At 37.0% G+C, this 17,904-nt stretch overlaps 1 protein-coding gene across 1 annotated transcript; it reads left to right on the top strand.

Annotated features, from left to right (window-relative positions):
* The first annotated feature begins 2,348 nt into the window (after window positions 1–2,348).
* Window positions 2,349–14,987, top strand: LOC138334411 (phthioceranic/hydroxyphthioceranic acid synthase-like). Its single transcript, XM_069283081.1, has 7 exons — window positions 2,349–2,557; window positions 4,281–4,645; window positions 5,098–5,279; window positions 5,601–5,778; window positions 6,348–13,019; window positions 13,511–13,684; window positions 14,803–14,987. The coding sequence occupies exons 1-7, from the start codon at window positions 2,349–2,351 to the stop codon at window positions 14,985–14,987; spliced, it is 7,965 nt and encodes a 2,654-aa protein (XP_069139182.1).
* The last annotated feature ends 2,917 nt before the right edge of the window (window positions 14,988–17,904 follow it).

Below are 17,904 nucleotides of genomic sequence, written 5' to 3'. Positions count from 1 at the left end.
GAACACGAAATATTGAGTATATCAAAATGTGAAATTCGTTGATTTAAGTTAAATTCGTCCTATCGGTAAACCGACTTTTTCGGAAACCTTTATAGCATTACTTGTGCTTTCAATCGTTTTTCTGCCACTTTCCTCTTATTTCACACTTACAAAGTCAGCAAATTTACCTTTAGAAAACGTTTAGCAAAAAAAAAAATAATAATAATAACATAGAAAATATATATATTATATATATGTAAAATTTCTTTCTCTTCAAATTATAAATAGCACACGTTTTCAAAATGAGTACCAAATTTGTCTTAAAGTTCTGTATATACAATTCTTTAAACAATATAAGTCGCTTTTTCACTTCATTCTGCTTTAGACAAAATGTTTAAATTAGAAAGAAATATTTTTGAAAACCTCCAAAACGTTTACCGTATCGACCTAGATTACTGATTATTCATAATATAACATCTTTAAAATCTTGGTGGTATTCAAATGAATATATGAAGCCCCGATGAAAAACTTTCCGTTACAACAAATGCTATTGCTAATAACTAAGGAACAAACTCTCTGTAACTACAGAGCCCATACCTTATACATGTTAATATAGAAAAAAACTTCCTAAACTACAATGCCCATTCCTAATAATTATGGAACAGTCTCTCCATAACCACAGAGCCCATTTCTAATAATTATGGAACAGTCTCTCCATAACTACAGAGCACATTCCTAATAATTACGGAACAAACTCTCCATAACCACAGAGCCCATTTCTAATAACTACGGAACAAACTACATTGTTTCCGTAACTTCAGAGCCTATTCCTAATAACTACGGAACAAACTCTCTGTAACTACAGAGCTCTTTCCTTATAACGATGGAACATACTCTCCGTAACTACAGAGCCCTTTTCCTAATAACTACAAATAAAACTATCCGTAACTACAAAGCCCATTCCTAATAACTACGGAACAAACTCTCCGTAACTACAGAACACATTCCTAATAACTGAGGAACAAACTCTCCGTAACTACAGAACACATTCCTAATAACTGAGGAACAAACTCTCCGTAACTACAGAACACATTCCTAATAACTGAGGAACAAACTCTCCGTAACTGCAGAGCACATTCCTAATAACTATGGAACAAACTCTCCGTAACCACGATATGATATTTGCTTTGTATTGGAAAAGAATCCTGATGTGTTTGTTCAATTAAAACAAAATGCAATGCTTAGTGATTGTATCAATCCAAATATGGTCAGTTTATATCAACAAGGGGTGATTAGTGAAATATTTCAAAGCTGATTTAATTACTGCAATACTTCATATTAAATCTTAAGTAGAATCAGTGGAAGAACAAAGAATAATGATAAGTAAAATTAGTAAGAAACTACAGAGCCCTTACGTTATTCTACATCTTGACTTGGAAATTGTTAAGATTTTAACCTAACCACTCTTTGAACAATTGGGCCCTGGGTGTAATTATACCCGACAAATCAGTTCATATAAGTGAGATATATATAGCGACATCATGACAAAACAGGTGTTCTGTTACTGGACATTGAGAGAGCCATTCCTGATAAACGTTTCTCCTAACATGGCAAAGCAATACCACGAGCATTCACTGACGCACAAAAATTAAAGATCATTACCAATTACGTCACTAAGTGTTGGTATGATAACATGATCGCACATTAATTGACAAAATCCTCCGTAAAATAGGTAACGAACTTCTTAACTACATTTCAAATAATTTGCATCCCCCCTTTTCCCATTGATACAAGTATCTCCCATCTACACAAAATATCTAAAATGATTGACTCAATGAAGTATCTAATAGTATCTATCAAATCATCATTTACAGCCATATAAATTGCCTATTAATAATACAATGTAAAACCCATGTTTGCATCATCCAATTTAAACAAAAACATGCATGTCTAGAAATTACACACCATGTAAGCTGTCATAGGCTGGTTTCTGACGTGTTCGCGGACACGTGCTGTTCATCTTATTATAAAATCTCTCTTGACAATGTTACATGCAATTATGTCGAAACAAACAGACGAACGTCTATATGCTTGTGAAACAAAACTGCTAAAATGGCGAGGTATCAATCTCGTAAAGTAATATTTTCACTGACTCAATCAGACTACAACCATTGATACTAGATCGAATACCTCTAGTGGTACGACACATGTAGTTCATTGTGACAGATCCCTATATGAACTGATATTCAAATGTTCTGTACGCAATACAGGTCATGGAAATTGTAACGCTGTTGAGCCTATATAATGGTAGGTAGATGTGAGTGGCGCCATCATTTCACCTTGTCTAGTTGATAGGGCTATACCTATCGATGGAAGAGGTGGAAGAGATAGCTATAGTCGGTATCGGCTGCCGCTTTCCTGGCGCCAACAACCTTAAAGAATTCTGGAAAGTTCTGGTGAATGGAGAAAACCATGTAAATGAAATTCCAGGAGATCGATGGAACCTGGATGCCATCTACGATCCGGATCCGGACGCCTATGGAAAAACTTACGTCCGCCGGGCAGGACTTTTGTCAAAGTAAGATTTTCGACATAATTTACAACGCCTAAAGGGATTTCCCTTAAGCTTCTAGATCGGTATTAGTAGGGATTTTATACTACAGATAGAATTATCGTTGAGAATATTTTATACTTAATATAAATACATTTGTAGTTATCTTAAGATTAATGTATATTTCAAATATTGATGTAGTAAAGAAATCTGAACTGATTTAACTGTCGTGTTGACGAAGTTAATTCCGATTTTTAATGCATTTCATTTTATTTTGATTAATTTCAATTAATCCTCATTTGAAATAATATTGGCTTTGTTGATTCTGATAACAAGCAAGGAAGTAATTAAAAATATGGTTGATTTATAAGAGTGATTTCCATACTCTTCTTCTCATCCCTAATATCCACATATATCCATGATTATTTAAATAGTGTGATTAATTGTAACAAAATATCCTAATGAACCTCCTTTGACGATATGAAATAGTAATCCCATTACATGATCTCGTTTAAAACTGTAAAGCTTACTAAAGAAAATAACTATTATAATTATATAATATTATTTGCCTATAACGAAAATATTGAAGAAAAAAATGTTGCTCAGAGTTTCTATAGAAGGAAACATTTTGTGTTGCAAAGCCTTGTTTTCTGATATCACTTATATGTTACCAATATTACTGTATGCGCGCGAAAACTTGTAACTCTAGCTTTAGCGATGTTGCAGCATGCTTTTGTGTTTCCTGTTTCCTAGTCTAAGTTTGTATTAATGCCACAATGGTGAATACTAGCCGCAATATACCGCTCGGCTAGAGAGTATACTAGTAACCCAGTTTTCCTGGCCGAGGCAGTGATTGTATATATATCAAATCATATGGTCTGTTACATTTATAAAATTAATCATGAACGGAATTTTTTATGTGAAAATATCCAAAACCATCCCTTTATTTTTACTGATGATGTTACTTCTTTAACTTTATTTATGTTAATAAATATTATTTATTATTTTAGGAGAGCTACCATGTGTTTAATGGTTGATCAATTGCTCGTTTTAATACCGAGATTTCATACAGTAAAACCCTACATATTGTATCTTAATTACCTACTTCTACTTTATTTCCAGAAATCAAATTTCTTTATAAATGTTTAATTCAGAGCAACAACTTCGTTAAGAGTCTTTTCTAAAACGTTTTCTGTTAATAAAAACCTACTCGTTTGCCCCGTAATAATAAAAACAAAACAAAATCTCAGATATATAATTATGTATAGACCATTGTTATATTGTTAAACATGTGTAATGTGTAGTTATGTTTGTTTCAAGTAGAACAATCCTTCTCTTCATGATTACTTTTTAGGGATAGTCATAATGAGGTTCGTGCGTTTTAACATAGAGGTACTCTGCCATTACGACTGTGTGATGGACGAAATATATGTGCAAATCAAGCATATGTGTTGCTGTATAATGAACAGGGTTAGCTGCACATAATATTGTTAGTTTTTTGTGTGTTTTTGTTTCTTCCGCGCACCAAACACGGTGTAGGTCAGTACATACAACTGGTAGCTTTTTAGCCTTTATACGTACCTGGTACATCGTAATCCATACACACGAATTTATAGCCATATAAAACATCTTAACTAGGTCACGGTTCTAATGTAAATACATATAAATAATAAAGTATTATCATCGTAAGAGATATTTAGATCTTATTAAACATTCTCTCTGTTTCCTTACAAATTTCAATTTTTTTCAGGCATGACATTTGGGACAATGTTTTCTTCGGTATCGCCGAAAAGGAGGCCTCAGAAATGGACCCCCAGCAGCGTTACGTCCTGGAATGTGTGCACATGGCCCTGGAGGATGGCGGGATCACAAGGAAAGAGCTGGATGGTTCGCCAACAAGTGTTTATATTGGCGCCATGAATAGTGACTCTAAGACCTCCAAGGATGGGGACTACTCCCTATTGAGTAACTACTCCGTGACTGGAGACGCGGCCAGCATCATCACGGCTCGAGTGTCATACAACTATAACTTACTGGGTCCATCACTAACTATCGACACAGCCTGTTCCTCATCACTCGTGGCTGTCAACCTGGCAACACAATCTCTCAGAATTGGTAAGGTTGTCTTCACTATACTTTTATTCTGACAACTTAACAATGTGTATAGCGACACATAACTAATGTATTATTTAAAATTGTCACGTAACCTATGTATACCTTGACCTGTTATTGCATTGACTGACATATAGTCTGCAAAACATCCTCGGAGTACAGCTATTTACATAAAAGTCCGCCATCGTAAATCGGTTAATTGATATTTACTCCATTATATTGTTATCGGCATGTAAATAGCAATACTAATGGTAAAAGGAAGTATAGAAAAAAATGTTTTAAATACCGAAATTCTACCCAATAAAGCTTAACATCTTAGTTACTTTACTAATTTTTGGACAATGATAAAGTAAAATCCAGGCATTCTAATACAGGGTATTCACAGTATGTGAAAACGCGTTTGAGGTAATTTTGCCTGAACACTATACATCCCAGAATATGATTGTTTGAAATAGGTGAGTCGTCCATGGCGATCTGTGGAGGTGTCAACAGTATTTTATACCCAGACATGTTTGTGACCCTGACGAAGGCCCGGATGGCGTCCCCTACTGGCCAGTGCCAGGCATTCTCCTCTAAAGCCGACGGATATGCCCGGGGGGAGGGATGTGGAATCATTATACTGGAGAGACTCAGCGATGTAAGTTTTTTTCATGTCAATACGCTACTCATTACTGCAAGTTCATATTTCTAAATTTATTTATTTATCTATTTTTTTTGACAAGGAATTATCTACTTACATTTATACGGGAAATGATATTCACAATTGCTTTGTCTAATGAATTTTATTTCAAATTTGCGTTAATTACTTAGCGTTTCAGCGGGAATATTTTATTGTTACCATCATAATTATAATTATAACACTTACACGAGATACCTTTTTAGGAAAATTTATGAGACAAAAATCGTCAGGTGAGGCATATATGAAATAACATAACACGCCATTTTATTCTCTATTTAGGCTATCAAAAATGGCCGACATATATGGGCTACCATCCGTACAGGATGTAACCAGGATGGACAGACAGCGAAACCCATCACAGCACCGTCTGAGGTCCAGCAACAACGCCTTCTAGATGACATATATCTACATTCGTACAATATCAACCCCAGTGATGTCCAGTATATAGAGGCCCATGGTATGTCGAGCAAACGTATACACAGTTCACAGTGTGTACTCGTTGTGTAATTTCAGTACATTCGGGATAAGATATTTTTTGATTACAATATTTCTATTGATTTCTTCACTATGGACGAAGATGAAAACCAGTTCCAGTACTAAAGCATAAAAACTCATAAAAAATAAATATAGAGCGTCGCAAATCTTAAACTTGTCTGAAAAATAAATGAACCTTTGATTGCTGCTCGTCTTGATGTAGGCAATCCGCGACAAAATGGCGGTTGTTGATTGTTATTATTGATAATCTTATAGATGATTGTTTCTTGTCTGTATTCTCTTTCTGAGTGTTGTGTTGCTAAATGTCGTTACAATACGTTAGTACGTGTAAATTACTCATTAATTTCCCTGAAATACATAATGCTGCAATATAAACATAATAAATCATACATATGCACATAAAACGTTTGACTAAAACTATGATACGCATACATGTATCAGGAAAAAATTAGGACTTTTAGCTTAATGAAGATTGTGAGATAAAAACAACGCGACGAACTTTTCAGTACTACTTTATATTTTTGATTTCAGGTACCGGAACTCCCATCGGTGACCCCGTCGAGGTCAATAGTCTGGGTAGATTCTTTAAAGACTATCCAATACAGAACGAGAGCATGGAACAACAACGATTTATCGGCTCTGTCAAAACCAACATCGGTCATCTGGAATCCGGAGCTGGGGCTGCAAGTCTAATTAAGACACTTCTTATGATGGAACACGGACAAATAGTACCATCTCTCCATTCTCTTCCTCGAAACAAAAAAATCGATTTTGAGAGCTATGAACTTGATGTGCCAACATCACTTCATCCGTGGCCTACTCTACAAGATGGTACCAGAGCTGCCTGCATCAATTGCTTCGGATTTGGTGGAACAAATAGCCACGCCTTTGTCAGACAGTGGGTGCAGAGCCCTACTATACCAGCGATCACAACCGACAATAGAGATAAGTTAAATTGTGTTCCAATTTCAGCCAAGTCTCCTACATGTCTTCTAAATACGATGAAACACATGGTTAAAAGACTGACAGAAGAACCATGTAGCTTACAGGAACTATCATATACTGCTTCCTGCAAACGCGATCATCATCGATATCGCCGCATGTTCATCGAACCCAGCGTCACCGATCTCATTAAAAGCTGTAACGATACAATAGATATGATATCAAACAGTACCATCACTCCAGGAAAAAATTACAGAACCGTCTACGTGTTCTGCGGAGTAGGGACAGCTTGGACGAAAATGGGAATGGAGCTGGTCCAGGATTTTGCTGTATTTGCAGACACGCTGAAACGTATTGATACATATCTGACGCCGTTGACGGGTTGGTCTATAGCAGAGAAGATAAGATCAGGCGCCGATATGGGAGATCCATTCATTAGTCACATTGGGATATTTGCCTGTCAAGTTGGACTGTCAGAGTTATGGAAACAATGGGGCATATGTCCTGATGCAATTGTTGGCCAATCTGTGGGTGAGGTGGCCGCGGCTTATAGCAGTGGAGTACTGTCTTTAGGTGATGCAGTGAAAGTCATCTACCACAGATCGAGATTACTGGCTGAATCATCCGGTGGACGAATGATGGTGGTGAGGAATACCAGTACGACAACGATAGCGGATATATGTAACAAGGTCGGCAATGTGAACATAGCTGTACATAGTAGTCCCGTGGCATGCACGATAACAGGAGGCGATACCCAAGTAGAGGAAGTAAAATCTCTGATACTCGAGGATGCTAAGAAGGCGAATGATATACCTTTCTTCCATGAACTGAAAGTTGGTTGTGCTTATCACAGTTACAAGGTGGAGACGGCAGCTGCACGCATCAAAGAAAACCTGGAAGGAATAAAAGCTAATGCGCCGAACATACCATTATATTCCACTGTGACTGGGAAAATGGCTGAAGATTTCGGAACACCTGAGTACTGGCAACAAAATGTGGCATGTCCGGTAATGTTCCATCAGGCTCTTCAGGAATCTACCAATGAGAAATCTACTCTGTTTTTAGAAATTGGCCCAAAGCCCGTTTTGAAGGCACATTTGAGTGATATATTTAAGGACGAAGATGTGACCACTATTCCTTCAATGAAATTAAACAGTGGAACGTCACAAGTGCATACAACACTAAGCGGACTGTATGCCTTCGGTATCAACCCAAGCTGGGAATCAATTGTGGATAAACAAAAGCTTTCAGACCTTCCACAATACCAGTTCGATGGTAAGAAGCTGATGGTAGAATCAGACTATCGCTTCCTCAGAAAACAAGGATTGATTGACGATTCCTCAGGTCGCTATCTTATGCTGACACAGAAGGATAAAGAAGGGGAATTCAAGGTAAATCTCAGTCCAAACTCTACACCCTTTGTATACGACCACGTAATCGACGATGCTGTAATAATTCCAGGTGCTGTGTACAGTGAAGTTGCGTATGAGCTGGGGATGAACGTATTGGGCATAGCAGCTGAGAATATGCATGTAGAATATGATATCGTCCGAGCGATTCCTTTATCAAAAGGTAAGCCAGCTACTCTCGATATGGTATCGGACATTACAGAAACAAAAGATGGTCTGACAACTATCATCTTCACGGTATCCAAGGATGATATAACCGTGGCAAAGGGATCTGTTACAAATAGAAATGACACAAAGAAGCATATGGTTCCCATTGAAGATATTTGCGTACGCACTGGAAAACACATGGAACGCCAAGAAATATACAGCGATTTGGCGAAGTACGGATATAAGTATGGCCCTCCGGTCCAGATTTTAGAATCTATAACGTTCGACAAAGACGAATGTACGGGCTATATTAACCTCACTGACGATGTATCAAAACAAATGAATCAAACTTCATTCCATCCGGCTGTTTTGGACGCCATGCTCCATTCAAGTGCTCTTAATTTCCTTTCTAATCAGAAGGACTCTTCCTACAAAATCTACCCAATCCGGGTTGGCAGCATTTCTGTGCTTCGACCTTTCGACAAGAGAATGATTTGTTATACGCAGACAATACAGAAGGTATATGACCGGATTATTACTAACATCATCCTGACTAGAATGGACGGCGTGGTATTAGCAGAGGTGAAAGAAATCGAACATCGGACTATGGACGGTAGCATTGGTGTTAATAATCTTGCGTATCAGATCACGTGGGCAGAGGAAGACATCTCCGAGGTGAATTGCGATGCAAAGGAGATAAATAAAAAAGTTACAATTTGTTATAACGATACCAGCGTTCTACATACATTGAGGAATGTGTATCCCTTAGGGGAATCTTTTCGAATGCATGATGTGGCTGATGATCCATCATCTATGATTTCTGCAACGCAGAGCAAAGATGTCGAAATGATACTTTTTGTTCCTGATTCAAAGTTTGATCAAAATAGTCAAAGTAGCGAGGAAGTTTTCCGAAAGGTATGTGAAAGCTGTGAGGCTTTCCTTAATGCAATGAAGACCCTCAAAGATGTGGATAAAACTGTCATCGTAGTTACTGAAAACACCCAGACAAACGGATCAGAGACAGGGGCCGCCCAGAGAAATGTCTTTGGAGCTGAATTATGGGGTTTTTCAAGATCTTTGCGACAAGAAGGAACGAAATGCCGAACTATCCTGATCGATGTCCAACCTTCAATTGTTTCGGAAGTGAAGACACTGTACAAAGCAATACAATATCTTACTTCTGGTCAGGTTGCTACATTAACAGAATGCCTCATAGTTGAAGAACAATTGTATAGTAATTTCCTGAGGCGTAGACCACAAAGTGGATTACAGAACGAACATAGAATACTTTCAAATGACACACATCTTGACCTCCAGTTACGCTCAACTACAGCCGACAGAATTGAGAATCCTTTTCTGATACCGGCAGATCATCCCTGTGAAACAGGAAAGAATGAAATTTGTCTGATGGTCGACGAAGTATGCATTCATTCCCCCTCTGACTTTTGCGTAACAGAGTTAGATTCTAGTCTCGACAAATCGCTTTGGTCAGATTATAAAGAAGGATATCCGGTTATTGGATTGGAGTTCCTTGGAACCATCAAATCTTCAAAACATTCCAAATCGAGGCGCATGGTAGCATGTTACCCTACGAAGATTTCGAACAGAATATCTGTACCAGAACAATGTATGTGCGAAGTGGCAAACCTGTCAATGTACACACCCGGTCTGATAATAAATTCGATGTTGATGTGGACTATCGGTCTCAAGGTGAAACGAAAGTCTTCTGTTTGCATTGTGACGAATTCAAATCCTGATGATGATGCTGCTGTTGTCCTTCTCCGAGACATTTTGAAGGCCGTCAAGCACTGCCAGGTTGATGTTAAAGCAATAGAGGAACTTGAAGACGACGAAGAAGATGCATCTGAATGCAAAGTGTTCGTGGTTTTTGAAAAATATTCCAAAGCAAAACTATCATGCATTTTAAAGCCTGGGCATACAGTTATTGGTTTTGATGATGTGTTGTCATGCTTGTCAAATCAGGCTATTCAGTTGAATTCCTGTAAAATCAATGTTCATGTTCTGAAAAAACGCAACGTGTTTGAGGAGCAAAATATTATGAAAAGGTTTCCAAAAGTTAAAAAGTGGCTAGAAAGACGACGGAAACACCAGGCCCTTTCTGAAAATGCCAAGAATGCATTGCAATTGCAGACCCTTAAACTGTCAAGTGCGAAGAGTGGAGAAAAGGGCGATATGGATACGATGGCAATGAGAGACAAACTCATCCATAGAAACGCAGCTTATGTTGTAATTGGAGGGATGACAGGACTCGGATGGGAAATCGTCAAGTGGCTAGGATACCAGGGCGCAGGGGTTGTAGTACCTTTATCAAGGAAAGGTCGCATTCCAGAGATGGAGGAAAAACTTCAGAATGCAATGGATTTGCACAAGTATAAGATTGTTCCAATGAGTTGCAACGTTGCCAACTATGCTGATGTTGAAAAAACGTTTTCAGATATCAAGGCTGAATATCCACATCATCCAATTAAGGGTATATTCCAGGGTGCAGGAGTGCTGAGAGACACGCGCATTGAAACCATGACAATGGACAAATTCAAAGAGGTGCTGCAGCCAAAGGTCTTGGGGACATGGAATCTACACCTTGCATCAAAGGATCTACTCTTGGATTTCTTTGTAATGCATTCTTCAACTACATCCGTCTTTGGGAATGCAGGGCAAACGAATTACGGAGCAGCCAACTCCTTCATGGATTCGCTAGCTGTCTACAGAAGAGCTAACAATATGCCAGGACAGAGCATCAATTGGGGCGCTTTAGCCATCGGGATGGCCAATGACGAAAACATACGAAATAATCTAGAAGCACAAGGATATTATGTACTTGAAACAGACAATATCAAGGAATGTCTTCTGGACTCCCTCGTCCGAAACCATAGTCAGGTCGTTTACGGTTTGTTTGACTGGAGCGTTATCGGCAAAAACCCAGCAATGATGAGGACTTCAGCATTTGACAAGGACGAAACATCAGTAGCTGGCAAGTCAGGACAAAGAAGGGCTGAAAACGTCGTGCTGGACATTGCAAAATTTATCGAAACCCCATTCGATGAACAAAGACAAATTCTCGCCAACCTCTTGTTCGATAGCGTCTCAAGGGTGTTGTCAATGGATATTGGTGAACTTGATGAAAAACAAAACCTTCTTGGACTTGGGATGGAGTCTCAAAAAGCTGTGGAACTGATTCAGGTGATGAAAGAAGCAACAGGTTGTCGTCTCCCAGTTGCATATATCCTATCTCCAGATTACACCATAGGAATGCTCATTGACTTTGCACATTCCAACATAATAGATACCTTTAACAAGGAGGAAAGCGGAACTTTAGAAATGAAAGAAGACGTAACTGGATCTCCATCATATATGGAAAAGTTTTATATCGATATGCATAAACGTAATGCGCAAGACCGAAGTGTATGGTTTAGTATTGATTTCAAACTAGGAATAGGCCTCTCAAATCTTGATGTTTGGCGTGCTGTCCTGCGCTGGATAACAATCAGAAATCCAGAGCTAAGGACCGTATATCATCTTACCAATCAGAGAGTTCGTTTTGGAATGAAAAAAAATGTCTTGGACCCAGAGGATGCCAAGATCGACCTGCGCGTGGTTGATACCACAGAGATAACGAAAGACTGGACTGAGGAGGATATTGCTAAATATTGCACCTTCGACATCACTGCAGATCCGCCTTTACGCGTTCTCTATGGTAACTCTGGCAAAAGGCATCTCGTCAGGTTCGTCATGAGTCACGTCACATTCGACCTACAAAGTTTTCTGACATTATTACCACAGTTTCGATCGGACTTCCTTACCTATTTCTTCAAGAAGGACATAGCTGTGACACCGGTGGAGGTGCCAGATATATCTGAGTTGATGGAAGAACGTCTAGATGCAGATCGATTCTTCCTTGAAGACTTCTGGAAAGGCGAACTTAATAAGATTAAGAGTATTCCGTCTCTTGCAAGATCCGGAGCCCCAGCTCTGACACCGACAGAGACCGCGAAAATATCGTTGAATTTCCCAAGACAGCTGGTGGAGAAAATTCTTGCAAATGATCACAGCGTTACGGCTCCAATACTCATGTTCTGTCTGTATCAGGTTCTACTACACAGGATCACTGGTGTATCCGCTATCCCGGTTGTGTTGACTGTCGACATGCGGCGGCACTTTCCAGAGTTTATAGAAAGGATATTTCTTGGCACAAATTACGTACCCGTCATTACAGAGTTCCGTGATGGGCAAGCCACTCTCCGAGAACTCATCGCAAAATGCTCAAGCCAAGTGGCATTAACCGGAACGGGAAGTCTATACCCGTATCTACTTATTAAGAAAAATCAAGCCTTTACTGAACATTGTTGCAGGCATTTCTTCAACGTCCGGGAGATCGCATTTCACGGCGACAGAAATACAGAGTTCACTGATTACTCAATGGATAACGCTGGCTACAGTACAGATTTCCTCAACGAAATTGAAACTGCTTTGAACGTTGTGACTGATCGTCAAGCTGCATCTATGGAGTTGGTGTTGAGCTACAATCCGACTATAGTGAGCGCATCGACAGCGAAGAACATGGTCGATGACCTCCTGTTATTAGCCTGTATGAGTGTCACCAAGTCTGACTTCCGGCTAGACGAAATACCCCTGGAGTCCTGTGTGTCGGATGCTTCAGACAAAATGGACCAACATTTGTCTACAGGTAAATATACATACATGTGATAGAATACTTTGTATTCGTATTTTGTTAACTTTAACGATAAATATAATATTGAGCATTGTTAGCTCGTTAACAAATTATGTAATAATAGTAGCCAAAACCTTATATCTTTTAATAACATTGATTATACACAAAAGAAGCTAAAGGAAGCTAAAGACAACAAATATAAAAAAAGCAACATGTTAATTATTATTTAAAGTTTGTTACATGTGGCTTGAAAAAGATGAATTAGTTGTATTCAATAAACAATGTTTGACATATGCTGTAAGATTAAATTGGATTCTCTACGATTCGGGCGCTTGCGAACAGACAATAGCTAAATTCGATTCTGGATATTTCCGTTCGGATTGTGTGAGCTTTCAGGACTAACGGATTATTTCGGGTCCACACAGTAACTCATCGGTATACCAGGTTTATTTCAAAGTTGTTTTCCTGACAATAATGATTATTTGATGAATAATGCTTTTTTTCAGTACAATTTGTGAAGGAGACTTCAAACGGATGGGAGCACCCCGCACACCTGACTGTGGACCTGGAGAAGAAGGTGCCACAGATAGCGTGGGTAAACCCTGGCAGTAAGGAGAAATCAGCTCGGAGTAAAATACCCGTCCAGTCTGTTCTCAACGTGGATACGGGAAAGGTGTATGGTAAGTTTCTCAAACCTACTGCTGTACTACCGACTGGTCACGGGCAATACACTCATATCATTTAATTTTGTGGCTGGATTGCATGGCTTCCCTTGGCTCGTGACGTCACCGCGTCGACGAAATTACCCTTATCATGGTGCAATTTTAACATTTTTTAAAGTTTAAAGAAAGTAGTCTGGTTTAACTATAAAAGATGCAAACAACGGGATTTGCGTTGAAAATGCCATGCAATTTGCATGTATGGATAATTGATTTGAGGTGGCGATTTTTTCGAGTTTCTTTCAAAAGGGCTTATATGATTCATGTAAAATTAGAAAAATTAACGTCGTGAAATGAGAGAAAGATAATATTTCATATGTATATATAAAGGATATGGATAATTTAATTTCGCTATCACAAAATGTTGTAAAACCCTTGGCAAGCCTCTGATTTTGGAACATCGTGACCCTCCGGTAAAATATCCCTATATCTCATATCCGCATATAATCGATTTCAACAATATATAAAAAAGACAGTGGTATCACAATAGACAACGTAGTCATTTCTTGGAGTCAAGTATATAGAATCCGTAAATGAATTGTTTATATAGTATTGCGTTGATTACGCATATCAAAGAAGCATTCTAGTAATAATATGACAATGGGACTAATTTACGTACCACCTGATACCCGTTTGTGTGAGTCGAGTACATTTGTAACTCCAGTGGTGATGAAACAATTTGTATCTTCCCGATGAAACGACGTTAGCATGGGATATTATCATTTTGAGTCATTTCTTCACCAATAGAAACAATAGGCCCCAGTGAACGTTTTCGGAACGCGGTACGTGAATTATTCCCATTTTTTAAAATATGGTAATGATACCCATTTTCGTTCACTTTGAATTGGTTGATGTTTCAAGGCTGTAGATTGTTATTTTATTTATGCTTTTTATTTATCTTATGACATGTATAGATTGTCAATAGTTTTATACCGAAAACTTGTCCGACTTTCATATTAAGGTTTTGTTTGGCATTCATTTCTAATAAGAAACACGTCACCAAGAGTAATCTAATTTGATTACTGAGCTAGCTTGACTTATCCTGGAATAGCATATTTCCTAAGACTTTCTTTTTTCAGATTCCTGGTGTTTGATTATCCAGACACACAAGAGACGTTACTGTTTCAAGGCACCCGACTACCCTATGGTCCAGGCCTGGAGGGCTAGAATACGGAAACTTCTGACCAGGAACAGGAGTAAGGCGGACGAAATGAAACCGTTAATGGGGAGAAGTATCATGTCTGCTGATGAATTCGCAGCTTGAGAATGTCGAGAGTGAGATCACTGCATTATCTACAATGCATAATGGACAATAAATACGAATAAGGTAGAGTGAACCTATCTTATCATAGATTATGTACCCTACACGAGAGATCTTTACACGCTATATTCCAACATGTAAAACGAAAAGAATACAAAAGATTTGTTGATTAACATAGCGTGTATTATGATGAATTTTACCAAGAACAATTACAAATTGTTATGGAAAATGAAATTATAATTCTTTGGTTCATGAGTATGTTAAACAACAAACAAAGGTATAAAATGTTGGATTTGATTATCTACTTAAAGTTCGACATTTTAGGAGTGGAAGGGGGATCGTTTTCTGTTATTAGTATACTTGTCCGGGTACAGTAAATGTGACTAATATCGTCAGTATCAATCAATATTAACAACGCGCACACATTAGTCCGTACACTAACTAAGTTGAAATACGAGGTTAAGAAAAATATATACGTACTTATAACTATACATATTTGATCGATAACAATATATCCCTTATCCTACTGATGGAATACATTAATAAAAATAATGACAAGATGGCAGTATTATTCAGGTATGTGGATATAATATTTTTACGTTTGTTGATAATAAAGTATGTGTGTTTGACTGTCACAGTTATTCATTAGATGACAGCTATCGAATGATGTCTTTATTTCCTATTCAAGTGCTGAATTATGTTTCTTTATATATATTTTTCATTTTGTATTCAAGTATACACATTTTGGAAGGTCCTTAAAATCAGTTCATGTGAACTAACATAAATAATGTAGTACTGTCTATCATTTTCCGCGTAAAATGATTTTGTTGTCAATTAAGTATATTAATTTAATTTTGGCAAGCCCGCTTTAGTATAATGTTTAAGATCTGAATGGAATAAATTAAAAATGAGATCAATGTAGTGGCCATTGAAACAAAATATAAAATTGGTTGCTACATTGTACATATGTGTCGATCGTAGCTTCGTAAAATATCATAAAATGATATATAATAATTATACCAAGGGTGTTAGGAAAAATGCGAAACATTGTACTGAAATTTGTATATAGGATTATCTTAATTATACCAGTTGATATTTTGTATACTTAATTTTGTCCCGTTTATATTTTATAATTTTTTTTTTGTTGAAGGTCATATAATTTGCAATTATCATGACTCATGTAGCGACTACAAGTGTACGTATATTATTTATATGGTTCAGGAGAATACGGCCTATTTGATGCATTTAAACGGCAAACATTACATCACACAATTTCCTAAGGATTTTTTTTACAAACATAATGGTAAAGATCGAATATCTTTTTGCACTTGGTAACATCTAAAGAATGTGTTCTTAAAACTGAATCATTCCTTTGCATACTGCTTTAAATACTTTATAAACGTTGGATTATTTTAATCAGAAACTCACTTTTATCTTACTTGTGATTTTGTTTTAATTTCTTTTGTTTCGTTAATATCAATAGACTATGGTGACAAACACATATTCTCATACGTGTATTGTCAGATTCATTGTCAAATTTACGTACAATCTTCTAAATGTATGACAATTACTATCTGTAAAAGGTATGTCAGATTTGTTTCGACGTTACCAAATAATTAACGTACATGCATGTACATGTCCAGGAATGTTGTAAAGGTGGAAGTTTGGAGAGGCCTAAATTTGTTATTTACTAAGATTTACCTTTCGGCAGTATTTCATTCCTTTATTTATAAACTGCAATGCAGTGACCACACTTGTCATTCATAACACATCTATTTCAATAGCACATACTCCTTTATTTTATCATTATTTCACAGCAATGCTTGCAGTTATACAATTGTGAAGACGATTATTTATAGTTTTACAAGGTACAATTTAACTTATCAAATATGAAAATACGCAATGCTAACAGTTGCAGAATAAGTCTATTGTATATAGGTATAATGATAAGTGAATTTGTTGGAGTAAATAGTGTATTTTGATATATTTGTATATACTTAAACGAATTAAAACATAATATGTTTCAACGATTCATAAACTTAGTGTATAGTGGCTATTTCATATTGTTTAATCCTTGTTCAAAATGACAGTATTAATTATTTTCCCGATACCAAAGATAATGTTAAACATTAATATTTATGTACCATCTATAGGATCTCCTATATATATGAATATGGTAAGGCTATCGTCGTACGGACTGCGATTTTATATCATTGTATAAAGTGTAAAGAGGTTACACAGCTATAGTATGATAAGGGGCGTAACTCTAATGTCTTCATCTGATAAATTATAATCGTGCGACGTCTTTTCATATTGCAGAGTTAGCTCCCTTGTGGCTAGGTATCCATTGTGACTTCATTATTTTTTAGCGAAATTCACGTCGTTTTCTCCGAAAGATATGACGGTACGATCGCAAACACATGACGCACAATCAATACCTACCCGCAAGTGCAGATAACTCTGTAATATGCAAATACAGATAGGCGCATAATCAGATGGGTCGTCTTGTCATTGATTTACAAATGTTATAATGTACAGTGAAATATCTCGTTATATTATACATAGAAATCATTAAAATTGTTTGATTATATCTATCTCGTAACCGGATGTCCTAAAATTACATGTATACAGTAATACAGTATGATGAATATAGATGAAAAATACCGATATTTCTTACATTCTGAACACGTATCAAGATTTTATTATATACCATTGATAGGCAATAATGTTTCATTCTTAAATATTTATATTTGTTTGATATTATTGTTATATAGAATAAATAATATAATACATGTAAATTTTGACAGCATTCTTATTCATTTAAAAGTTCACCTGGTATGCTGGTTGTTTTTCTCAAATTCATTTGTACATTTGTATGTGGTGCGATTACGTCTTTCAATACTCTGAAAAGGTAATACAA

Source organism: Argopecten irradians, chromosome 11, assembly GCF_041381155.1.
Source record: "Argopecten irradians isolate NY chromosome 11, Ai_NY, whole genome shotgun sequence".
NCBI lineage: Eukaryota > Metazoa > Mollusca > Bivalvia > Pectinida > Pectinidae > Argopecten > Argopecten irradians.
This window is presented reverse-complemented; position numbering and strand designations above follow the sequence as displayed.